This window comes from Anas platyrhynchos, chromosome 24 (genome assembly GCF_047663525.1).
Source record: "Anas platyrhynchos isolate ZD024472 breed Pekin duck chromosome 24, IASCAAS_PekinDuck_T2T, whole genome shotgun sequence".
NCBI lineage: Eukaryota > Metazoa > Chordata > Aves > Anseriformes > Anatidae > Anas > Anas platyrhynchos.
The window spans coordinates 9,657,501-9,682,401 of record NC_092610.1 but is presented as its reverse complement, the minus strand read 5'-3'; the positions used below and the strand labels follow the sequence as shown (position 1 = coordinate 9,682,401).

The following is a 24,901-nucleotide window of genomic DNA, read 5'->3' as shown; positions in this document are numbered from 1 at the left end:
CAGGAGGATGCGAGTGGGTGCCGCGGGCTGCGAGGCGAGGGCCCGGGCGGCCGGCGGAGCTGGGACTTGGCGACGGCTCAGCACCCACCCCGCCGGCGGCGGACGACTCCCGGAGACACAAAATGGCGGCGGCGGCGGAGGAGGCAGGCGGCGGGGCTGAGAGGAGAGGGGGGCGAGGCGGCTGCGGGAGGCGACCCCAAGCGGCCACGGGAGACCCCCGGGGAGAAGGCGAGGCGCTCCCCCGGCCGGCCCTGAGGAGAGGGGCGGCTGCGAGCACCCCTTCCCCGGCTCTGTGAGGGGGGAACGGGGCGCGGTTGGGCTGTGACAGAGCCGGGGGTATGGGGGGCACACGGGCAGGGCGAGCAACTTCGCTTTCCGTGCCTTGAAACGGGACGGAGCCAGCCGAGACCGGGCTCCCCCCCCCTCTATATATACACACACGCGCTCGGTGTGGCGGTGGGAGGGGAGCGGGGCCATGTCCCCAGCCCTGCCGGGGGGTTTTGCGGTGCCGGGGGCTTTTGCGGTACCAGGGGCCGCCCTGACGCCCGGCTGACCCCCAGGTGCTGCGCGGCGCTGGAGATCGGCAGCCGGCGGGGCGAGGCACCTAATGGAGGCGGCGGCGGGGCGCTGAGGGAGCGGAGAGGCTGCGGCTGTCAGCGCTGCCCGGTAGGTGCTGGGGCTCCCTGTCAGGCTTGACGGAGGAGTTTGGCTTCGTTGAAGGGTGAGTCAAGGCTGAGGTGGCGGTCCCAGCCGGGACAGGCGCCCCAGAGAGCGCCTTGGGGCTGTCAAAGTGCACGGCGATCCGTGCAAAGGGGGCTTTGTTGTGGAAGGCCTGAGGTGAACACGAGCAGCCCGCTGGAGGGGGAAAGGAGAGGGGAGTTTGGAAAGCTGCGCTGCTGGTGTTAAGCAGCAGCCTGTGCTGTGTTGGTGTTTGCTCAGAGGGGTTTCACGCACGAGGAGCTGGTGGGTGCTCTGAGGAACCTGGTCCAGCTGTGGAGAACAACCTGTATGAGGCAAACCCCAGGACCTAAATGCCATAGGCTGTAAGTCCAAACCTCCCCGAACAAGCAGACATTATGTAGAAAACCCATTTGTTACCATCTTGAAACATTGCCAGCAAGGCAGCCTCTTCCAGTTACGCTGTTAATTGGGTTCTCCGGAGCTCGTTAGAAGGAGGTGCCATTTTTTCTAAACGAGGTGACTGCTAACTTCAGGCTGGCAGTCTTACTAGCTTTCCTCAGCCAAAAAGCCCTTTGCATTTCCGTAAAGCACCTGTGCACTGTGCTTGTTTAACAAAGACAAGTTTGAGACATAACACTTGGAGGTAGGGCACGCATTCTCTTTGTGAGGCTTTCCTACTCCTTGAATGCTTCTTGTGGCTCTCCTGGGCTCTCTCTTCTCTTGCCAAGCCCTCGATGACCTGTGCCTGCTTCAGCTGCATCCAGCGCTCCGTTTGCTAGCCGTAATTGTCGTCATTTATCTCTGCTGGTTATTACTGGGAAAACCGATGTTTATTGCTGCGTGTCCATGCGTCCCTGGAGCCTGTTAGAGCTTGGTTTTGAACGGTTCTGCCTTTTGTAAATTTCTCTACGCTGAAGAATTTCTGTCAAGTGATGGACTTTGTGCTGTTGTTAGGATTCCTTTTGTTCCTAATGTACCAAAAAGGCTGTTTCTTTGGGTCTTTTGCTTCCCTTAGCAGTTTGTGGTGTTTCACTTAGGCTTATTACTATCCTTGCGCTGTTTTTCCCCCAGTCACTTACAAAGCCTGAGGGACAGGATTAATTTTTTTTTAATCTAGTTACCATTAATATAAATGATCTTTTTGTTTGGATGTGACTTCTGAATTCATAACAGTCTTACTTCAAAGATCTACGACTGGTTTTGAAGTCTGATGCTTTCTTCAAGTTTGAGTTGAGAATTTCTTCCATCTTTATGGAACTAACTTCTAAAGCAGCAAGTCAGTGTAAACTGTTTTTCTAGTTCTGTTTGCACATAATAAATATAACGGAGGCATACTCTCTTGTGGCTGAGCTCTGGCCAATCTCTATTTCTATGGTCAGTTTCGCTTTGTCTCAAGGCTGAAGTCTAGCTGAGAATTCCCCTGTGCCAGATGCAGTATTTTTGTATATTATGAAGTTAGCCTCTCTAATTTTGAGAAATGCTGAGCCTGTTGCAAAATTGACAGAACGAGCTCTTTGGGGTCTGTTTAATAGAAGTCCTACGTGATAAGTTTTGGGGTGATGAGGGGAGGGGACATTCTGACCACATTTGGTGGAGTGCAGGAGGGCCTGGACGCGCTATTCCCTTCTGTGAATAGCGGTCGGTATTCCCTCTCCGTCCTGTGCCAGAGACGTGAGGTCACTGATCCATAAATGCCCGAGATGGTTTGCCTCGGAGTTGCCGGTGACTTGTAAACAAGTGATGCAATTTTCAGGATAGCACGGTTTCCCCTCCTCCCTTTGTTTCCTCGCTGTTTCCCAGTCAGGTACCAGTATCAGTGTTCAAGTCCGGCTGTCGGTTGTATCACCTTTGCCGAGTGTGTGCTCACAGGAATCCAGTTTTGTGGTGTTATTAATTAACTTTCTGACACTGTCACATCAGGCACTAAAGGTGCTTCCTCCTGCAGTCTACACAAGGGATGTGATGACTCAAGTTTTCAACATCTTTATTGTCATTGGTAGTATTAATTCTGATGTTCATCTTTTATTGCAGTCCATCATGTTAGTTTGGTTTGGTTTCGGGTTGGTTTGTGGTTTTGTTGTTGGTTTTTGGGGTAGCTCAGGGCCTCCTGAAATACTCCAACCACTCTGCTGCATAAATAGTTGTTTCTTTTTCTGTGGAGATGGGAGCCACCAAAAATGCCTCCTTTCCTTATCCTGTAGCAGCCAGATGGCATTTCGCAAGGCTGCGCCGTGCCTCCCTTTGGCTGATGGTTCATTTCCAGTTCTCTTGCCTTTCTGAGAGCTGGAAGGAACCACACCAGGACCACTCACCTCTTTTCGTGTACCCTTCAGAGTGCAGTGAGCTGCAAGGTGTTGCATAAAGCAGCATCTCTGCTTCCAGGGGATCCTTTCTACCCAGCTCTGGAAGTCAGCCCAAAGGGAGCACAGGGCTGCTGACGTGGAAGAACGTGAAGGGAAAAACAGGCAAGAACTCTGACCACGTTGCTACTAGCTCTTAGAAGACCTTGGAGATAGATCATGGAGAGCTTAATGATGCAAACATGCTTTGAGAGTTTGACTTCTGCTTGCACCTAACAGGTCCACAAGAGCTCACTTCCAAAAAAACCAACAGGCTTCCAGTTGTGTTTGGAGCCGTTCCAGAAAGCCACTTGGTGTTGCAGGTTCTCGTTGGGTGTCTTGGCCTTCTTGACCCACAGCTTGAAGCCGCTGCTGGAGCCAGCCTTGGAGCCAGCAGGGAGCTCCTGAACTTTGTCATGGTTATGGCAAAGGCTGCAGGTGTTCAGCGCCCTGAATCTGGAGAGCATCTCTCAAGCCACATATAGTTTGTGAGACCAGAAAGAGCTGCCGGCTTATAATGAGTGCTGTGACTTAGGCGCACGGTTTGTAGAGGTTTTAAGGCGTAGTGCATGAGTGCCAGGCTCCTGTTTGGTCACTGGGACAAAACGAGATCTGGGAATGTTGGATGTCCTAAAAAGAGTACAGGGGAGACAAACGGGGAGGAGATGTGGCTCTTCTTGGCCTTGTTTAGCCCCCAGCCCCTCTACACCCCACAAACCTTAGTTACAGCTGTGGGCTTCTGCAGAACGTCACAATGCCTAGTAAATCTTTGGGATATACTTAAAAGCAGGAAAATACTGTGTTGGTTTCTTCTTTTTTTGTATACATAGGGCAGCTGCCAGCAGCAGCACCTGCTGGAGTCGAGGGTGCTGAGCAAGGCAGGGTCATGTCCCGAGCAGCAGTCACAAGGGGAGCTGAGCGGAGCCCGCCTGAAAACTCGGGGGGTTTCTGCTTCTTAGCAAGCCGAAACACAGCTCCCCGTCCCCAGTACTCCTCGCTGTGAGGATGAGGACTGAGGAAGGCTCACCCTGCCTGCAGCTTCTTCAGTTCTTCGTGCGGGGAACTCGTGGAGGAGCCAGTGCCTCTGGAAAGAAAGCACCTGTTGGTACTGTGGGCATCTGAGCGTGATGCTAACCCACGCAACGCTGCCCCTTGCATCTGACAAATGTTTTACAACTTTGACTTCTTTGCAGGTTTTACTTAAATTTGGTGGAGGAGGCTGTGGCTGAGCAGAGAACTAATTTGTTATTTCACTAACTGGAATAATTTACAATGGAAAGAAGCTTTTTTTAGTTAAAAGTTGTGTTTCTGATTACAGCTTCCGGTATTTTACCTCGCAGTCCACAAACACTCTTCTTAAACTTGATTCCTGACAAGTCGCTTTTCTCAGTTCTCGCGTTCTTGGACTCCACCAGGGGAAAAGGAAGGCCCTGCTAATATTGCTTGGCTGTTTCCTTCCAGAGGAAGGAGGGGAGAGTTGAGAAAAAGAGGAATGAAGTAAAATGAATTTACTCTTTGCACACGTGCTGAAAGAATAGGCAGGTGTTCTTGGGAATATCTCATTTAAATCTCTGTGTATGTGTTTCGAGAGGATGCGTCCTCACTTAGAGGAGCCAACATCCCATTGCTGGACCTAATCCTGATGGGGCTGGCATCTGAGGGTTACGCGGGCTGCTCCCGGCAGAGCTCTTCCCACGCGGGGAGGCCGAGGGAGCCGGTCGAGCACTGCTCCGCTGCCTGGAAAGATTCAGTCATTTCCACCCAAAGCGAGGAAATAAAAAGCTCGGTCAGCCATTTCATCTGGAGATACCCCACCCTCCTCCAACAAATACGAAAAAGGGAAAATGTAGGCTTGGGCCCTCACATATCCCAGCAGTTTGCACCCATTTGGGCGATGCGATTGGGGTCAGGGCAGGCAAAATAGAAGTTACCTTTATTTTTTTTTTTAATTTCGGCAGAGGAAGTTATAAGGTTGATGTTGCCCCTTTGATATTTGATTTAACCCACTGACTGCCTGGGAAGGAAGGAGTCTGTTTAGTTTACCTTTGTCCTAGATTCAGTTTTAATATCTCATGTTTAAATGGGGGGGGATCTTTATTCTTAATGATTCATGCCGCCTCAAAGCACAGTGGTTTCTACTTGTGTGCTGCCTTTCCCACTGGGGGAGGCAAACAAAAGAACAATAATTTCAGACTCCTCCTTCAGTTTCCAAGAGAACCTTAGCTGCTCAGGGATAGCTCTGAATTTTAAAAGCATTTTTTTCTTCCAAATTATGTATTGATTGCACATAAAATAGCAGCACCGTAATATGCAATTTCAAACAAATGCACGGGGGTGCTTGGTTGCTTTTAATGCTCCTCCTTTATTTTTATTTTATTTTTTTTCCTCCAGCAGAAAACAAAAAGTGGATTCTGTTCCCATAAGCCGCTCTTGTAAAATCTGCACAAACATTTATTAGTCTAGACACAAAATATTCTCAGCCGGCCTCAGCCTGACGATGGCAAAAAGAAATAAAAATAATAATAATAATAAAAAAAAAAAAGAAAAGGCAAGCTAATATTGTACTTGGCTGTGAAAAGGGAAGGGGGGGATCATGCCCCAGGCTAGTGAAGCTGTAACATTTTGCTGGGGCTGCCTGCAACAACAGATGCATCTCGTTCCCCTGGGCTTCCAGTCCTGCCTATTCTCTTCTGCTGAACTTGGCCGCTCGCAAACATTCCCTGTGAGTACCACACCCCGGGCTTCTCCTGGACGCTTTTGATTTGATTGAATGATGGCACCAGGCATGCTCCTCTTCACCAGGCCTGCTCTTCTGCCCCAGAAATCATGTAGCGAATTCATTGATTGGAAAACGTGCAAAATAGGTGGGATCTGGGGTGACTGGTAGAAATCAAAAGGGTTTGAAATAGGCGATGTGACCGCAGCTTAAACCTGCAGGAAGGGAGCATCGACCCGAATGGTTTATCTGAATCTTCAGCTGCAACTTCTGTAAATACCAGCTCCTTCTCCTCATTTGCTACCATGGCAGTTTGCAGACTTTTGCTGAGTTAAAAGGACAAATCATAGTTGTGTGCGTTTGTTTGATCAGGCCTTTACCTCAGCGCTCACGTTCTCAGACTGCTGGGGTTTTATATTTTTGTCATTTTCTTAGAAAATGGCGAATGATGCATATCCCGGCTTCCAGATGATTAGTTCCTTTTGCTCCCAATTTGTGTCAGGCTGCGTTTGGTTGGAAATGAAAATGTAATTGCAAATTCCCCTCAACAGCACAACATGTCTGTGGTATTAATTAAAGCACTGTAAATACGTAGAATATCTGAGAATGCATTCCTTCGAGCATGGCCGTGTTTTTTTAAACCTACAGAGGAGGCAAAATACGGTATTTAGGCTTAGTAGATGAAATGTATTGCTTCTGTGGTGGCAGATCCGTGTCTTGAGATTTTAAACCTGGTGTATCTCATGCTCGAGCCTTCAAAGGAGATGTTACATAGACAATAAAACGTCCTGCTTTTCGGGGAGGGCTCTCCTTAGGTCACTCAGAAAACGCCTTCAGTCTTCACTCACTGCAGCATTCACAAAGTGAATGCCTTCCTGTAAGGTTAGTCACCGATGGCCACTCATTCCATGCTTTCACTAAGAAAAACCTTCGCAGCTTTGAATCTGAATTTCCTGCCCCGCGTTTAGGTGAGCCCGGAGCGGCGTCAGGCATTGCTGGGCTCCTCGTCCGGCGGCGATGGTGAAGTGAAAGATGCCAAAAGTGAAGTTTGACAGTGAGCTCGGGGGCTTGTGCTGGCCCGGTGGCTCTCTAAGCCCCCGTGTCTGAGCAGCGGGAGCATCCGAGCAGCACAGGACGGAGCTCAGCAAGAGGCTGGGGTCAGGGCACTGCTGCAAATAGCAATGCTTTGCTGGTTGCAGAAGTTAACCAGGTACACAGCACTGTTTTACTACATGGTGGAGACCTACGGAGAGTGTTTCTGCCCTCCTTTTTAGCTGAAACATCCCCAGATTCTAAGGGGAAAAGGAATAGAAGGGACTTGCGGAGCAATGTTCTAGTGAAACCCAGCCTTCCTAAAGAAGCCTGCCTGAATAATTCCTGTGAATAACAGACTGTTCAGCTATTTCCTAACATAGAAACGGTGCTGACTGCTTCTTCAGAGTAACATAAGTTAGTGATGCTACTGAAATAGTTGTGGTTCAGACGTAGATCTGATTTCTCCTAAGCACGCTGAATTCACAGCTGTTGATCCTCCAGAGGAGGCTTTGCAATTGAACACCTGGAGAATAGGTAAATTTCCCGCTGTTGTTCTCCTCTCCTCTTGTTTTGTTTTGTTTTGTTTTGTTTTGTTTTCCTAGTAGCATAGGCTTAAGACTCTGAAGAAACGGGCTGCTTTTTTTCATTTCCAACACTGGCTGTTCCTTTTGAGCCCCGCCTTCTATTTTTGCAGTCACAAGATATGTGAATGTAAATTCCTGGGAGAGAGGTAGAAAACTCTGTTTCAACTGGTGTCTTTTTCGGCTATGTGGGGAGACCAAATAGGGTGGTTTTGAATCTTCTGGCTCTTATTCAGAGCAGCAGCATGTGGAGGGAGACAGATGCGTGTGCTTTTTTAGTGCAATGGCTTCAGAAGCAAGAGGGGAAAAAACACTTTCTCTGGGAGCTGGAGAAGTTGTCCTAATCGCAGGAGAGGTTTCTAAATGGCATATCTTTGCGAGTGTTCCTGTAGTCTGGAGGTTTTTGTTTGTTTGTTTGCCTTTGGAAGGTTTTACTGTTAATCTTCACGTCCTTCAGCAGAAGTGAGAAATGTGATTTTATTTTGTGCAGTGTCGCGGACCCTCCGAAATCTACTGGGAAGGATGAATACCTCGCACAGTACCAATGTGATGACAGTGGAGACAAGGAGAAACCAAGAAGATCAAAAGAACGTGACCTTATTTCAAAAGAAAACGTTTTGTACGGCAAAGAGTCTTCTGAGCCTGGTGAGAAATTGCGGCAAACTTCCTCTCTCAAGTGTGACACTGAATGTAGCTCTAAAAAGCTTTCCTCCTCAGCTATTGCAGAGAGATGCCAAGGTAGAAAGGACAAGACTAAAAACACTGAGAAAGAGCATTACCAAAGCAAGAGGGAACATGCTCCTAGTGAAGAGAAGGAGAGTCAAAAAGCAGGTCCTTCCAGCGGCCAGGTTCAAAAGGCGTCACGCTGGAGCTCCGAGTTCGGCAGCATTCCGAGACCGTTTTGGCGGTTGTGGAGACGGCCCTGGCTGAGGTGGCTGCTGCTGTTGCTGCTGTCCCCTCTGTCCTCGCTGTTGCCGCTGTTGCCGCTGTTCCCGGACCTTGGAGACCTCCGGCGGCTCCCTGTGACAGGCCCTGTGGCCCCGGGGAGCTGCCCGCCGCCTCGTCGGCCAGCCCGGCAGCAATCCTGCCAGCACAGAATAGCTCACTGTGTTTCAGGGTAAAGTGACGATTAATTTCTATTTCCTGGCCTGGGTGCTGCTTCCTTCTTTAAGGAAGCTTCAAGGTTAAAGGTTAAGCTCAGTTATGTCAGGGCCCAAGTCCGTTTTGTGAAGGGGCTCTTGTACGAAAGCTTAAGCTGGGATTGACTCTCTGCTAAGCGGAGGCCAAACGTGTACCTACTGAGAAGCAGGTCCTAAGTGATAACATTTTCTAAAGAGACTGCTAAACACATCTGAACAGTGCTGCTGCAGAACTCTGAATGGGGGGATAGCAACTGTCTTAACTGATCTGGAATCTTGAGTTTACTTTTCAGTGGACAAGAGGTGTGTCTCTCAAGGCAAACAAAGAGAGGAGTAACACCCGATACTCATGTCAACATAAATTTATGCTCAGAGCGTAGGTGTAGGAACAGCATCGGTATGTATATGGAACATCGGGAGAGGAAGCTCTGTCGGTATTTACAGTTTTTCTACTACCTTGTCAGAGAGACGTTATCTCCACATTAGAAATGGATGTATTTTGAAACAGTGGTGGTGGATCGGATTTCTTCTTTCTAGTGTTAATATTTGCTCTTGAATCGTACTTAATACCTGGTAACGCCTCAATCAGTTGTCAAAAATAAACTTAAAAATGTGTAAGGCTTATCTCGTTGGTCAGTATAAAGATCAAGGCTTTTTTCCTTTTTCCTTTTTCCTTTACCTTTTCCTTTCTTCCCCAGTGTTGTTTTTCTTTTCTCCTTCTCACTACAGTCTTAATTTTGTTTCTTGTCCCTTAAGTGTGTTTTCAGTGTGTTGCTGAAACATTTTCTCTTTCAATCCGAAAAAAGGAGCTGTCACTGGTGAAGATCGGAGCTTATCTGAAAATCCCTGAGCCCAGGAGCTGTCACCTTAGTCTTCCAGTCGGACAAGGACGACTTCATTTCTCGTGTAAATGCATTTTTCAGGTTTGCGTATTGTTTTTTCAGGAACGGAAAGTGTGTATAAAATGGATTTAAAATCAATCTTAAATGTAAAATGTCAAGGGAAAAAAGTTCTAGTTACAACCTCTGCACATAATTTGCCAGCTGTGGGACTAGGAGTTTTCTTATTTACTGTGTTTTGTTTAACGTGTCTGAAGTTTAATGGATAGCAATCAAGGCGTGCTAGAAATCTGAAAGCACTTTATGCTTTGTTCTCTCAGTCATTTTGGTATAACAAACTAGCTTATGTTTTAAACGCTCCATTAGGTTAGTGGTTTCCCTATAGGTAACAAGTCCCTGTGTGCTACAGTAAGACAGTAACAAAACATGAAGTATAGAAGTTCATCCTGTCATGGATGCTTCTGCCTACGGACACACAATTATGCTTATTTAAAGCGGTATCACCTTGAAACCTAATCAGCATTTTAAAAAGGACTTTGTAGCAGTTATTGGCTTTTGTCCTGGAGGGCTGAGGTTTGTTTTGTTTTGTTTTACATTCAGCATTTCCATTTCTAGCTTACATTGCCCTGTTGTTTTGCATGAGGAAAACGTGCAACTTTACAAAGCAGAACGGAAAGAGCTGCTTTTTAGTCTAACGTTTCAGTTTTTTGTAGGAGTTTTAAATGTGGTAGGAGTAAAACACCAGAAGTACTGCTGCCAAAGTTATATTCAAACTCGTATTTCGTGGAGAAGCAGAAGAAGCCCAGGGAGAAATAAATTTGCAAACGTGCTCTTCATGCTCTCCTTTCCCAAGATTTCTCTGAGATATAGCCCATCCTCTGTGGGTTTTGAGGTATATGGTTCCCAGGAGTGAGAAGGAGGGCCAAACATCTCTCTTCTTGGATCTCAACATGCCAGGGCTTTAGTGTACTGCCACTTACGGCTCCGCTTTTTCACCTGGAAAAAGCGACCACATGATGTAGACTGAGGAGCCCTCACAAATTAACTTGCTATCACAAAGTGACGCCCAGAAAAGGTGTATTTAAAAGCTAGGCTCATTATAGAATAACAACAAACCCCTCATGATTGGTGCAGTAGACAGTGAGGTAGAGGGCGATCCCTGGAAAGACAGAAGAAAAGGAGCAGTGAGTTCTGGGTACCTTTGTGCACACGAAACAGAAAAACGCAGGCAGTGAAGTAATAGTGTTCCATTACTAACGCCAGCAATAGATAATTGCAACAATTACCTATTAGATCATAGGTAATAATTAACAGATAATTGTGCAACTCTGGAAATCAATAAATAACTGATTCCCCTCAGAGAATGTCTTCTACATTTTTATATTAAAAAGACTCCAGAGTTGTAATGGATTAAAATCCTACGGAAGTGAAAGAAATGGCATCAGCCACTAGTTCTGCAGAAGCTAAAAGTAATACCAATAGAGTTTAGATGGAAATTTTCACTTTGTGTGTTTAGTTTGGGGATTCTTTTTAAATCATTCATACCAGCGATTTAGTTCTTAAGGCTGTTTCTTTGAGATTAAGTGACAGGACTTCTGCTATTCTTTTCTTCTTGGAATGCTTCTTGATATTCTTACGTCAACCAGAACTTCTGTCTCTGTCGCAGATGTCAACAATGACCGTAGTTAAGAAGCCCAAATCTTCAAAGTCTAAAAAGCCCTCTTCAAGGCGGTCTGGCAAATCCAAGAAACCAAGTACTAAAATACTGATGTCACGCACCGCAAACTGGGGCCAGATACCGCCTGCAGAAGATTCAAGCCAAGTCTCTGTGGCCCAAGGACGTGGAGGTGCTATTTACTGTAGATCATCTGAAAAATCTAAGGCTTTTGCCCCAAGAGATCTAAGTAAGTGTGAGCTTTATCCTGACTCCATTTTCTTCAAAGCAAAAGTAGAAAATGCAGTTCTTACTTGTTGCACTGATAGAGAAGGGGACTAGTGTGAACAAAGACTTCAAAAGCGAATCCCCTAAGGCAACTGAAGTGACTGATGTTACAGAAATTAATTTTGATATATTTACAGTCAACAGAGAAATATGGGGAGCTTTTTGTAATGCACAGATTCATCCATGTCTTTTCCGTTTTGCAAAGAAAAGTGTTTGATTGTTGCTATTCACAGCTTCCATTTTTCACACGTTTTTTGAATGATAACATTGCTCAGGAAAAGATCTGGTATCTGTAGGGGTACCGTCATTCCTAGTTACTAGTTTTTACCTTTTTTCCGTATAATTTCAAGTCTAAGCTTGTGGTTTAAGTTATAATAAGGAAAAAAACAGTAGTTGAGTTAATCAGGTTAAAGATTATAGATGGAGAGGAACTTGGCATTAGGTACTGCAAACAGAATGGCAGTTAGCCTTGCCTTAGAAAAATTAAAATGGTTGACGAAAGCTGTTTTTTGTTTTTTTTTTTTTTTCCCCAAAACATTGTGTTGACCAGCCAATTTGAATTTGGCGGTATTAAAGCTGTCTGCAATAATTTTCTTCTGGCTTGGATTGTAGCTAGCTCCTCTAGGTGCTCCTGCAGAATAGTATTTTTTTAAATACCTTCCTTAGAAACAAACAAACAAAATCTCTTTTTAAATTTAACTTTCTTGCAGTCGTTAATGATGGAATTGCTCCACCACAGAGCATTCTTTTTCCACCTGAGAAGATTTGTATGGATTGGCGAGAAACACAAAGTGTTGGAGTTGGCCTGTACAATCTTGGCAACACATGTTTTCTTAATGCTACTCTACAGTGTTTGACCTACACACCCCCACTTGCCAATTACATGCTTTCTCTCGAGCACGGCCAGTCATGTGAGTACTTTCTAAGAGTATTTCAAATCTGTTGGACAGCTCTGAAGGTGAAAGAACAGCAGTGATTCTGAGACAAGCTTATTTGCCTGATTTTACCTGTAGAAGCTGGCTTTGAGCACTGTATTAGCAGTGGGCTCCGAATAGCATACGGAGTGCAATTAATGCACTGTTTGTTTAATGAATGAATTTATTTATTTATGTATTTATTAAAGGATCATTTATTGCTTCGTGGGAATAATGAAGTGCATTGGACAGTAATGCATTTAGTAGTAATTTTAGAGAGTAATACATTTTTCAGCCTGTGGAGTTCACATTCCTGTCAGCCTTTACAAATGTGACTTTGCAGTAGTCTTTTAGATTTCTCATCACAAAATGCATTTGAATACAGGCTTAGTGGATACTTTTATTCTGTAAAGTTGTGTGAAATGAAATGTTACAAGACTGTTGGGACATTGGCATCTTGGGAGAATAGAATGTAGCAAGGAGAGTGGATATCGTATCTATAGTTTAAATTTTACTTAGATGTTTGTTTGTAGTTATGGATATTTTGCTGGACTGGGATGCTTTCTTCTTTCACTCTTCAGGTCGTGAACAAGATTTTTGCATGATGTGCACAATGGAGACTCACATTAACCAGGCCCTGCGTTGCACTGTTGATGCCATCGAGCCTACGCATGTTATCAGTAATCTCAGTCGTAAGTGGCTTCAGATGTGTTTCTTTTCGATAGCTTGTAATCTTCAAATACTTATTTGATGTGTATAAGTGGTTTTAACACTAGAAAGAAGAGAGATTTTAGAAATACAAGAATGATTTCATTTTTAAATGAGGTGAATACTATCATCTTCTTCTTTAGGAATAGGACAACATTTCCGTTTTGGCAGTCAAGAAGACGCACACGAGTTCTTGCGCTATACTGTTGATGCTATGCAGGAAGCGTGCTTGAATGGAAGCACTGAGTAAGCATAAACAAGTTCACTTTCATACATTCTCTAGCCCCTTCTAGTCCTTTATTTACTATCAAAAATGATCTCTAGCACCTTTTAGTGCCTTATTTACTATCAGCAACGAAAGTCTACATCATCCTTAGTTTTCATAAAACTCTTTGAAGAGTTAACTCTGCGCCTTAAATCTTCTGAGGTCTGATTATAATTTATTTCCAGATTGGACAGATCTTCTCAAGCTACCACCATCATTCATCAAATATTTGGAGGATTTCTAAGATCGAGAGGTACTTTAAAAAATATTCCTGTCCTTAGAACTGATCTGTGTCTTTTGTCGGTAGTAAAGCAGTCTGTAGTTTGTCTAAAGTAGTATCTGGCAACAACTTGAATTTGGACAGTTAGTCTCCTTCACATAAGGTTAAGCATTTATATTTTGCTTCCAGTGAAGTGCTTGAATTGCAAAGCAGTTTCGGATACGTATGAGGCATTTCTTGATATCACTTTGGATATAAAGGTAAGATGTTTTCTAAATATAATTCATGATGTTTAAGTACATGCCTAACTTTCTAAATTAAACTTGTTTACCTTAAAAAACCAAACCACATATAATGTTAAAACGTAAGAGCTTGGTGGTGCTAAGGAAGTGGATTGGACTTTGTCCTTCTGTGGAACCCATGTAAATAGTCTCCACATTTGCATTGGGTTTAAGGGGAAAGAATTCTCTTTCTGCAAAAATTATAATGCTGTCATACTTCTCTGTTGTTCTACCCCAATGTACATCTAATTGTTAGACTGATGAATTTGTCCCCAGTATTGATGACAAAGCACACTATAGGTGCTGTCTAGGCTACTGGAAAAGTATTTGTTCCGAAGTCAAATGACTTCCAGGTGAGGTCAATGCTGAGCATGCTCTTTCTGCCTCCTTCTTCACAGTGCTCATAGTAGATCGCTGGAGTATGTTAGTAAGATTCTCTTACAAACTACTAGTACGTCTCTGGAATTTTGAATTTACGGTGACTTTACGCTCTTCTTTCTCGCTCCTCTAGGCGGTTTCATCTGTTACCAGAGCTCTGGAACTCTTTGTGAAACCTGAAGAGCTGGGTGGAGAGAATTGCTATAAATGTAGCGAGTAAGATTTTGACGAATTAGGTCTTAATCCTAGATGTCAGTTTTATATGTTGCATGACTCTGTTGGACTACCTCTAAACTTTGGATCTACTTACGAGTTTTGTGGAAGTTTATAAAACACTTGGATTTTTGTTTCTTTGGAGGGGGGAAGTCTTGTTCAGAGGCATTCCCTATGGGTTTGCAATTCTCTGGCTCGTATTTTGCCATCAGAATTCAAAAAGAGATACTTTTGTTCTTTCTATTTATTAGCTCTCGACAGTACTTTTCTTGATGTAAACTGCCCAGTTTCCGTTGTTCTCTGGGCTAGTGGCTAATTTTCACTGCTTACACTGTAGGTCCTACCTTGGAGCGGGCAATGTATCAAACTGAACTATTGTGTTTCAAAGGATGGCAGACAGTTTCAGTGTCTTTCCAGACAAGCTCAGTACATGAAGACTTCCTACTGTTAAATGTCTCCCTCCTGTAGAATGACCATGTGCTTCTGTTGTATTTTTGATGTTGATAGACGACCTATGTTGGAGATTATTTGCAATTTCTAGTCCTGGGGACCAAGGCTCTCTCGTTCCACTTTCATTATTTGTATTTCCCTTGAAAGCTGAAAGAATGTATCCAGGATTGGAGTTCAAATAGCCACTTTTGTAGACCAAGAAATGGTACCTTGCCATCCAACCTGGTAATACCCTTTCGTGAGAGATTCCTGTTCCTGCTATGCCCGGGGTTTTGGGAGAATTTACCTTCTTCACTGTATTAACAAACCTGACACGCAGTGCATGGGTTTATGAAAAGAAAAAAGACCAACCTATTATGCAAGTAAATGTCATTCAAATAGCATAGGCATGCGTGAGACATTAAAACGAGTTTGTTTTGGGGGCGAAAAAAGAAGATGCCTTCAAACACTTATCTCTGCTTGTTTTTAAGGTGTAAAAAGATGGTTCCTGCATCCAAGAGATTTACCATACACCGTTCTTCCAAGGTTCTCACAATATCACTGAAAAGATTTGCAGATTTCACAGGTGGAAAGATCAACAAGGTATATTTACCACTGTAATGCAACTATATCATTGTGTAATGGGACATCCCCCAAAGCTGAAAGTTGTTTATATTTTCAGACAGTAATTGTAGACTAACGACTATGGCTTATTCTTTCTCTTAATATCAATAAAGTTCCCGCTTGACAAGAAGCATATGCTTTCCTCTGAGAAGGCTGATTCATCAGGAAACAGTTCTCTGCAACTTCTAGTCTTCAACATTGTTTATGGGAAGACTTATTTGTAGTGAATCAAGAAATATCTTCTAGAAATATATTCTAGAAATAAATTCTAGTCTGTGTTTTTTGGAAGTGTTTTTCTCTGGCTAGTCCACGAAGTACTCTGGGATAATTTTCTATCTTCTTGGTCTCTCTTTAGGTGGTGAAATATCCGGAGTATTTGGACCTGAGAGCCTACATGTCACAGTCAATGGGAGAACCACTGCTCTATGCCTTATACGCGGTGCTGGTACATCACGGTGTCAGCTGTCACTCAGGACACTATATATGCTATGTAAAGGTAGAAGTCAACAGCATTTCTAACAGGGTAAAGGTTGTGCTGGCAAACCAGTGAAAGCGTGACTAGCAGCTACTGTTTCTAGGGAAAAAGATTTCATTATATTTTTATTTGACACGTGTGTATTTTGTTCCTATCCGTGATTTCATTTGGAACACGTGCAATTCACCTAAAGAAATGGTTGTCTTTATTTGCAGGCTGGTAATGGACTTTGGTATCAGATGAATGATGCTAAAGTAGTCCGTACTGACATTAAGAGAGTTCTTGGTCAGCAAGCTTACATACTTTTTTATATCAGGTAATAACAAATCTTAACATGTGTTCAGAAGAGATTTACTTTCCTGTTATTGATATTTTTCTGTTTTGCAAGTGTTTTTCTTGCTATCCCAGGGAAAGATTATTATTTGTCTAATTCAGTTCTGTCTAACCTGAAATTCTCTGTGTCATTTATTATCTTTTGTTGCTTGGCCTGAAACTGCAGCACTTGTGTAAATTGCTATCTATGTGTTACCTGTAGCTGGCTAATTTAGAGAAGGAGAAAAATGAAGGTCATCTGTCGTGTAAGAATGAATGATTGTTCTGAAAGTGATAGTCTTAGTAGGAAGACTGTTCTCTCCTTTTCAGTTTGTAGTCTTGGCGAAGCCTTCTGTAGAGAAGGCTTCCATATCGTATGAACTGTTCCTCTAAAATTATAGGATGGGATTTAATCCAAGAGTAGGCTGAAAGAAAAACTAAACTACGATCACTGCTCTTTTCTGAAGGCGCTATGATTTGACACTTGGAGAACGTGCGTTTTACTTGCCAGCACCATCTTATCCCTGTTCATTCCCTCCTGGTCAGCAGGGGGCTAATAGTAAGCAGGCTGGATTTATGGGACCACGACTTCTTCCTCATATGATTAAGGTAATTCAGGGAAGTGGGAGGGCAGGTAACGGCACCAAACTGCTAGTGGGTTTGGGGTTTGGTGTGGGGTTTTTTGTTTGGTTTTCAGCATCTTAGTTTTGTTTTCCTTCCCATGCTGCAGCTTTCTTCACAGCCTTCATGCTACAGCCAGAGTCATTCAAACAGTGGTTACTGCTAAATTGTGCAGCCATGAGACTCCATTACTTTATACCTCCAAGACAGCTTTCTAAAGCACAGAGAGCTACGCTCTTTGACAATTTAAGCAGAGTGTACTAATCCTCGAATCATTTAAAAGAGGACTTGTTTTTCCTATCGTCGTCACTTTAGCTAAGACAGGGAAAACTAAGTGTCTTATTCCTGAGCACCAGAACAATTACTTCAGGCTTTTCAGGGTATGTTTAAAGGGGAAAATAAATATATTTGGGAATAGCAGCAGGTAATGTTAAGTTGTTTGGCTGGTTTTCAAAGATGATGTTAATTTGATTCCAATCGGCTGTAAACCAAAAGCAGGAATTGAATACGCTTATTGGACTTGCATTTATCTTTAAAGGGCAGTGTGTTTTTCTTTGTAGGTGTTAAGACCATTTGTAGAAATACTCAGTAGGAGAGTTTTGTGTTTCAAAATGTTAAATGCAGTGTTTGCGTTAATCCATCTTGCCATTTCTTCTTTTTAAATACAGAATTCAAGCCGTTTAAATGGAAATGGATCCATAAAAGAGGATGCAAAGACCACTGGTGTCACCCTAAAAAGGCCATCTTCAGCACCACCGATGGCCTGTGTTCAAAACCAGACAATTACCAGGCCTTCAATTACTGATCCGTCAAGAAAACAGAAGATCACCTCCAGTATTCACAATAAATTGCCTGCTCGTCGGACTGTGTCACAGCCTGACTGTCTTAGCAGTGCTGCGGAGGACGAAGATCTCTACCAGGCTGTTCCTTCATCCACAATTACAAATTCGGTAATGCAAATGAAGCAAATGCAAACAAGCAAAAAAGTTTCTGATGAGATTTTTGTGGAGCCAACAGTGAATGAAAATCCTAAACTCAGCTCTGATAACACAGTCCCTTACGGTGCAGAATCTTCAGGAAAATCTGAGGAGGAGTCAAAGGGCTTATTTAAAAGGAATTGCAATGCAATGTCCTCTAATGGAATTTTGGTTGGAAAGGTAGTCCGTACATTGCAGCATTCCGGTTCTTCCTGTCAGAATGCTGACGAAGGAAGATCCCAGCATGAGCTGCCAAAAACCGATTCACTAAATGGTGCTATTAGGTTAGTTAATGAATCGAAAGAAAACGGACTGAAACTTGATGATTCCACTTGCCGAGTTGAACCTGTTAAACCTTCTGAGATGTTCTTTTCTAAAACAAATGGATTGCTTGAAACATAGATTTGCTCCATCGAGAATTTCTCACCTATGATGTATTCGGGAGTGTTTATTGTGTTCCTAATTCAGGTGAAATACTGAGAAAACACAGCACAAATGTGATTGTAAGACTTTGTGGTATTATCCCATTAGAATTTGCAGACCTGAGCTTACATTACAACTTGTCAACTTAAGCTCAGCTGAGATAAAAATTCCTAAGTTTCATAAAGTAGATTTTGGGAGGTGAGTTGGGGTTATCTTTGAAGTGTAGATAATGCATACAACTCAAAACGGTCTTGCTTACCATTTAATGGAGAAATTCTGACAAGACTAGTCCTCAGTACTACTACAAATAGTATTTTTTTGTCTGCTGACTTGTGCGTTTTGATTGCAGATGCCTGGAGCTATGCCTTCAGTCAATCGAGAAATCATCACGGAGTCCCTCACAGCCAGCCAGCTGAACAGCTTGTCAGAGGAAACGAGGTAAAATGAGCACAGTCTGATTAAGACAAGACCTTATGGAAGTTCGTTACGGTTTTATCTGTCTACTAATAGTATTTAATGGAAGGATTTAAATTAGTACAATTCCATGCTGTATGTCCAGCGTTACGAACAGAACTAATGATCAGCACTGAGCATATCACTCTGATGCAGGTTGGTGCCTCAAGGAGAACTTGTGTTCCTTCATAGAATGTTTTTCCATTTTTCTCCACTGTCTGGAGAAACACTGGCTGTTCCCCGCTCGCCCCTATGCCTTTTTTCTCAGAGCAGCAGGTGGAAGGAGACGGATGCATTTGCTTTTTTAGTGCAATGGCTTCAGAAGCAAGAGGGAAGAAAGCACTTTCTCAGGGAGCTGAAGAAGGTGTCCTAATCACAGGAGAGGTTTCTAAATGGCATATCTCTGCGAGTGTTCCTGTAGTCCGGAGGTTTTTGTTTGTTTGTTTGCCTTTGGAAGGTTTTACTGTTAATCTTCACGTCCTTCAGCAGAAGTGAGAAATGTGATTTTATTTTGTGCAGTGTCGCGGACCCTCCGAAATCTACTGGGAAGGATGAATACCTCGCACAGTACCAATGTGATGACGGTGGAGACAAGGAGAAACCAAGAAGATCAAAAGAACGTGACCTCATTTCAAAAGAAAACGTTTTGTACGGCAAAGAGACTTCTGAGCCTGGTGAGAAATTGCGGCAAACTTCCTCTCTCGAGTGTGACACTGAATGTAGCTCTAAAAAGCTTTCCTCCTCAGCTATTGCAGAGAGATGCCAAGGTAGAAAGGACAAGACTAAAAACACTGAGAAAGAGCATTACCAAAGCAAGAGGGAACATGCTCCTAGTGAAGAGAAGGAGAGTCAAAAAGCAGGTCCTTCCAGCAAGAGGAGGTGTTCTCAGAGCGTGGAAGTTGTTCATCAAAAGCGTCACAAGCAGGAGCACTGGGAGGGAAGCAGGTGCAGATCTTTCCCTGGTGAAAGAAACAGCCCTGAGAATGGCAGAAGAGCAGTCAAATATTCAAAGTACAGATCTGGCAGCGGAGGAAGATCAGAACAAGGTAGCAATAGATATTACCGATCCAAAGGGGAAAGAAGTTGGAGCAGAGAAAGATACTATCAAGATGAAGCACGGAGGTGGGAAAGTTGTAGCTATTACAATGATTACTATTCACCTCATGCGACAGGAGACAGTAGAGAGAGAAAGTTCTCTCACGGCGATGCAGCCTTTGACAAATGGACTGCAACTTACTACGGCAGGTCACATAAGCATTATCATTACAAAAGTGGATGGCCTCACGGTTCCCTCTTGAGAGATGAAGATGGACGTCGCTTTAGCACACCCCGAGCAGACTTGCATCGTTGCTCGGTATCTCAGCAACATTCTGGAAGACATTCTCGTGAAAGACATGCGCTTCCACCTGTGTCAGCTCATTTGGAGAACTGTCGCCAGAAAAATGAAACAGAAGGAAACAGAAAAAGAAAATCTACCCGTGCAGAAGGTAGTGAAAGTGAAATAGAAAGGAAAGACAGAAAGATAGAAAAGGAGCTTTTAGGTGGTGAAAAAAATGCAAAAATATCACAAGTTCTAGAAGAAAAAGAAGTCTAAGGATAAACATGGAGAGAAGGATTCCAAGTAAGCAAGGATTCCAGCATACTCCGCATTTTTTATCCTAATTCTTTTCTGGGTGCTTCTCATGTATTCCTTCTTTTTTTTTTTTTTTCTCCTTTTTTTTTTCTTCTCTTTTTTTCTTCTTCTTTTTTTTTTTTTTTTTTTTTTTTTCTGGTAGTTTCTAAGTTACTTAGATAGCATCAGCTGGCTGGGGATCATGTTGTTAGGTTGATCAGTGAAGATAGGAAAGCTATTGCTGAATTGTTTCAGAGCACTAGCTTTGGACCACATAGTTGGAAACACATCCGTACACCATTCTGGATTAGGTTAAAAGTTTTTTCTGCTTGCACGTATTCCAGAGCTAGCCATTGTTAATGATCTGTGTACAAACCAGGACCTATGGTCCTCCAATCTGAGGGCTTAAGTTTGCTACATCTAAAGTAAGTTGCGTGTGCACAAAGCACCACAAAATAGCTGACATGCTGCAAATCACCACCTGTGGTAAAATAAATAAAGTTTCATATAGGCAACAAGTGCCACATCTTTTTTTCTCTTTTAAACTTGCATGTTTCTTTCAGACTTCACGATTTGTGTTTCTGTGTGCTCCACTTTGACAATGCCAATCCCAAGCGTAAAACAAGAAGAAAAAGGAGAAGAAAAAGAAGAAAAAAGAGAACCAGCAGGAAAGTGAAAGGCTCCTTGGAACACTTAGATCCTCATTTCCAGAAGATAACGCGGGAGAAGAAGGAAGAATCCCATCCTCCAGATGGCTCTTCATGTGAGCAATGCAGAAGTGAGAGCAGTAAACAACCTTATAAGGAAGGGAAGCCTTCCAGTGCAGGCGAAAGCAAGAAATACAGCTCCGTCTCATCCAACGAGTGTATTAAAGGTAAGCGGCCGCAGTGTGTTTGAGGAATTCCTTTTCTATTAATGTAGAGATTATTTCCAACAGTCTTGAAGTGCTTGGTGACTTAACAGTCTGCTGGATATTAAAAAAAAAAGCTGATGGACTTTTTCTTTCCGTTTTTAAATGACCACTAGGAAAGAATGCCTGAAATAAAGAGGTGAAAGGCAAATAGTTTTCATTTGGTGTGATGATTAAGTGGCAAACAAGAGGAAGAGTTGCAAGATCCCTTCTTAAATTCAGTCCAGCCAAGTAGGAAAAGTAAACGTGGACAGCTGTATCTTGGCAAAGAAGATAGTAGGGAGCAAGGAGGTTTAGCAGTCAAGATGGAAGGTGATGCCATGAGGCTTACAGGCTAGTAAAGTTCTAGTGAAACCCAGCCTTCCTAAAGAAACCTGCCTGACTACTTCACGTGAATAACAGACTCTGTTCAGCTATTTCCTAACATAGAAACGGTGCTGACTGCTTCTTCAGAGTAACATAAGTTAGTGATACTACTGAAATAGTTGTGGTTCAGACGTAGATCTGATTTCTCCTAAGCACGCTGAATTCACAGCTGTTGATCCTCCAGCGGAGGCTTTGCAATTGAACACCTGGAGAATAGGTAAATTTCCCGCTGTTGTTCTCCTCTCCTCTTGTTTTGTTTTGTTTTGTTTTCCTAGTAGAATAGGCTTAAGACTCTGAAGAAACGGGCTGCTTTTTTTCATTTCCAACACTGGCTGTTCCTCCTGAGCCCCGCCTTCTATTTTTGCAGTCACAGGATACGTGAATGTAAATTCTTGGGAGAGAGGTAGAAAACTCTGTTTCAACTGGTGTTTTTTTCGGCTATGTGGGGAGACCAAATAGGGTGGTTTTGAATCTTCTGGCTCTTATTCAGAGCAGCAGCATGTGGAGGGAGACAGATGCGTGTGCTTTTTTAGTGCAATGGCTTCAGAAGCAAGAGGGGAAAAACACTTTCTCTGGGAGCTGGAGAAGGTGTCCTTATCGCAGGAGAGGTTTCTAAATGGCATATCTTTGCGAGTGTTCCTGTAGTCTGGAGGTTTTTGTTTGTTTGTTTGCCTTTGGAAGGTTTTACTGTTAATCTTCACGTCCTTCAGCAGAAGTGAGAAATGTGATTTTATTTTGTGCAGTGTCGCGGACCCTCCGAAATCTACTGGGAAGGATGAATACCTCGCACAGTACCAATGTGATGACGGTGGAGACAAGGAGAAACCAAGAAGATCAAAAGAACGTGACCTCATTTCTAATGAAAATGTTTTGTACGGCAAAGAGACTTCTGAGCCTGGTGAGAAATTGCGGCAAACTTCCTCTCTCAAGTGTGACACTGAATGTAGCTCTAAAAAGCTTTCCTCCTCAGCTATTGCAGAGAGATGCCAAGGTAGAAAGGACAAGACTAAAAACACTGAGAAAGAGCATTACCAAAGCACGAGGGAACATCACGGAACATTTTCCGTGATTTTCTTCCTGAGCAGAAGTGTGCAGTACTCCTTTTCCATTAATGTAGAGATTATTTCAAACAGTCTTGAAGTGCTTGATGACTTACCAGTCTGCAGATTTATTATCAAACCAAAAAAAAAAACCCGACTTGGTAGACTATTTTTTTCCCACTTTTGAATGACTACTAGGAAGAAGGTTGTTCCGGCATCAAGAAAGTCATGTGGAATGTAACAAAATTTACTGAACCAGTAAATAAAAACTATATTTTTCTATTAGTTCCATTGTTTCAACTCTTCTGACGCTTATGGATGGCACAGATAACAGAGGGGAGATCGTGGTAATCGGAGCTACCAACAGACTGGATTCTATAGATCCTGCTTTACGAAGACCAGGACGCTTTGGCAGAGAGTTCCTCTTCAACTTGCCAAATAAAGAGGTGAGAACTTAAATTGAATGTTAGTGCTACCATGGCAAAGTCCAACTTTATAGGAAAAAAAAATAATTGACAACTTGAACAAAAGAGTGATATGTGGAGACACTGCGATGTTCCATGGAGGGCAAATCTGGTACTGGATATATATGGTCAGGATGATACCACCAAGTAGTTAGTTCTATAATCAAACCTTTCATTCCCAAAGTTGTACCTGTTTGCTTAATTATTTAGTCCACTTGGGCGTTTTCATCATGAAGTTGTGTTTTTGGTCTCAATCCTTCACTTCTGAATGAATAGGGGACGTGTTTGCATTTGATTGTGCCCCGGATCGGTGGTAGTAGTTTGAGTCATAATTATTTTCTTCTTTATAGTAATTGTAGCAATTTGAAGCATTGTGCCAGAAGTGCTTTCTGTGAATTTACAGCCTGAAAAGCAAATGTGATGAAGTAATGAGACTGTCACAATGAAAGCTTGCTAAGTTTTAGAGAAGTTTTTTGGACAACAAAGAAATGTTTCTGGATAAATTTTTCATTACAGTATTTTCCTCTGGGTCATTAGGTCCCGTAGTTTGGAAACTTGTTATTGAAGCTATAAATGCCTTTTCTTTCATTGTAGGTTCCTAGAAAAAGTTCAGTATAACAAATAAGAAATATTCAATTTCCTGGTTGAAAATGCAGAGTGTATATTAAATAACTGTAAAATACTTGAAAGTTGAGCAAATAAGAAAAGCGTATTAATAGATGAGGGGTTTTGAGGAAGGACTGGTTTTTTTTTGTTTGTTTATTTGTTTGCTTGCTTTTTGGTTTGTTTGTTTCTTGGTATTTTTAAGGAAAACTTGGGACAAGCTAAAACGCAATGATTTTGCTTCCAGGCTAGAAAAGAAATTTTCAAGATTCATACTCGTGACTGGACCCCTAAGCCACCGGACATGTTGCTTGATGAACTAGCTGAGAAATGCATTGGTAAGACTGAAACCAAAATGGATTCTTGCTTGTGAGCAAGTTGTAAAGAACCTTAGCTTGTACCAGGCAGTACCCAAGCTCTTGTGCCTTGCTGCACAACTAGTCAACGAGGCAGCTGGCACGCCTTCATAGCAATCAGAGTTAGATGCTTTCATCTATTTACTCTTTGTTGTCGTTCTTTTTGTTGTCTGAGAACGTTAAATGGTTCTGGGGCATCTTCCTCAAGAGTATAGTTTTTGATGAGGAGTCTGTTTCAGCTGCATAAGCGCAAGATGAGACAGTGCGCAACATGAAACTTCCCTGCAGAGCGGTAGCACTTTGAATTCCCTGTTAACCTGTTTGGTTTTGGCATTACAAATTCTTTAAATGTTGCATGTTGTAAACCTGGGCCTTGACTGATGTAATGTTTGATTTTTGTTTGTTAGGATACTGTGGTGCAGATATCAAATCTTTATGTACTGAAGCTGCGCTGTGCTCTCTACGTCGATGCTATCCTCAGATTTATGCAAGTAGGGAGAGGTTGCTACTATTAAAATAAAAGCAAAAAAAAAAGCATTATATAAAAAAAAAAAAAAGCATTATATTATGCAAGTAGGGAGAGGTTGCTTCTATTAAAATAAAAGCAAAGGACTTTTTCATGGCTCTGAAGAAGGTTGTTCCGGCATCAAACAGGATCGTGGCTTCACCCGGACAAGCACTATCACCCATTTTCAAGCCACTTTTTAAAAGATCAGGAGCGAATATTTTACAAGTTGTGCAGAAGATCTTCCCGCATGCACAGCTTGCACTAAAGGAGGACCGACAGCAAGGTATAACCACAGCATCCACTTCTTTATAATTCTGCTAAAGCAAAAACTTGTGGTTTGTGCAATCAACTTAAACCTTTCAGACATAATGATGGTAGAATTTTATTATTTGCATGTGCATGTCTTTCTTTTGGGCATGTCTGGAAGATAACGCATAGGTTTTATTCTGGATTCGAAACTGAAATGCCAAATGGAAG

The 24,901-nt window shown here is 42.9% G+C and overlaps 2 protein-coding genes across 2 annotated transcripts; both read left to right on the top strand.

The window, feature by feature from the left end:
• The first annotated feature begins 8,055 nt into the window (after positions 1 to 8,055).
• Positions 8,056 to 16,930, top strand: LOC139999410 (ubiquitin carboxyl-terminal hydrolase 42-like). The gene is made up of 13 exons (XM_072027575.1): positions 8,056 to 9,397; positions 10,997 to 11,234; positions 11,983 to 12,183; positions 12,768 to 12,878; positions 13,038 to 13,140; positions 13,345 to 13,412; positions 13,569 to 13,639; positions 14,172 to 14,254; positions 15,172 to 15,283; positions 15,660 to 15,800; positions 15,995 to 16,095; positions 16,559 to 16,700; positions 16,919 to 16,930. Exons 2-13 carry the CDS (start codon positions 10,997 to 10,999, stop codon positions 16,928 to 16,930), a joined length of 1,383 nt encoding a protein of 460 aa, XP_071883676.1. The 5' UTR covers positions 8,056 to 9,397.
• A 2,281-nt stretch (positions 16,931 to 19,211) lies between these two features.
• LOC139999409 (uncharacterized) lies at positions 19,212 to 20,968 on the top strand (the record flags this gene model as incomplete). The annotated part of the gene is made up of 2 exons (XM_072027574.1): positions 19,212 to 20,186; positions 20,741 to 20,968. A coding segment is annotated over one exon (948 nt), but the record flags the coding sequence as incomplete, so codon positions are not given.
• Positions 20,969 to 24,901: the final 3,933 nt, after the last annotated feature.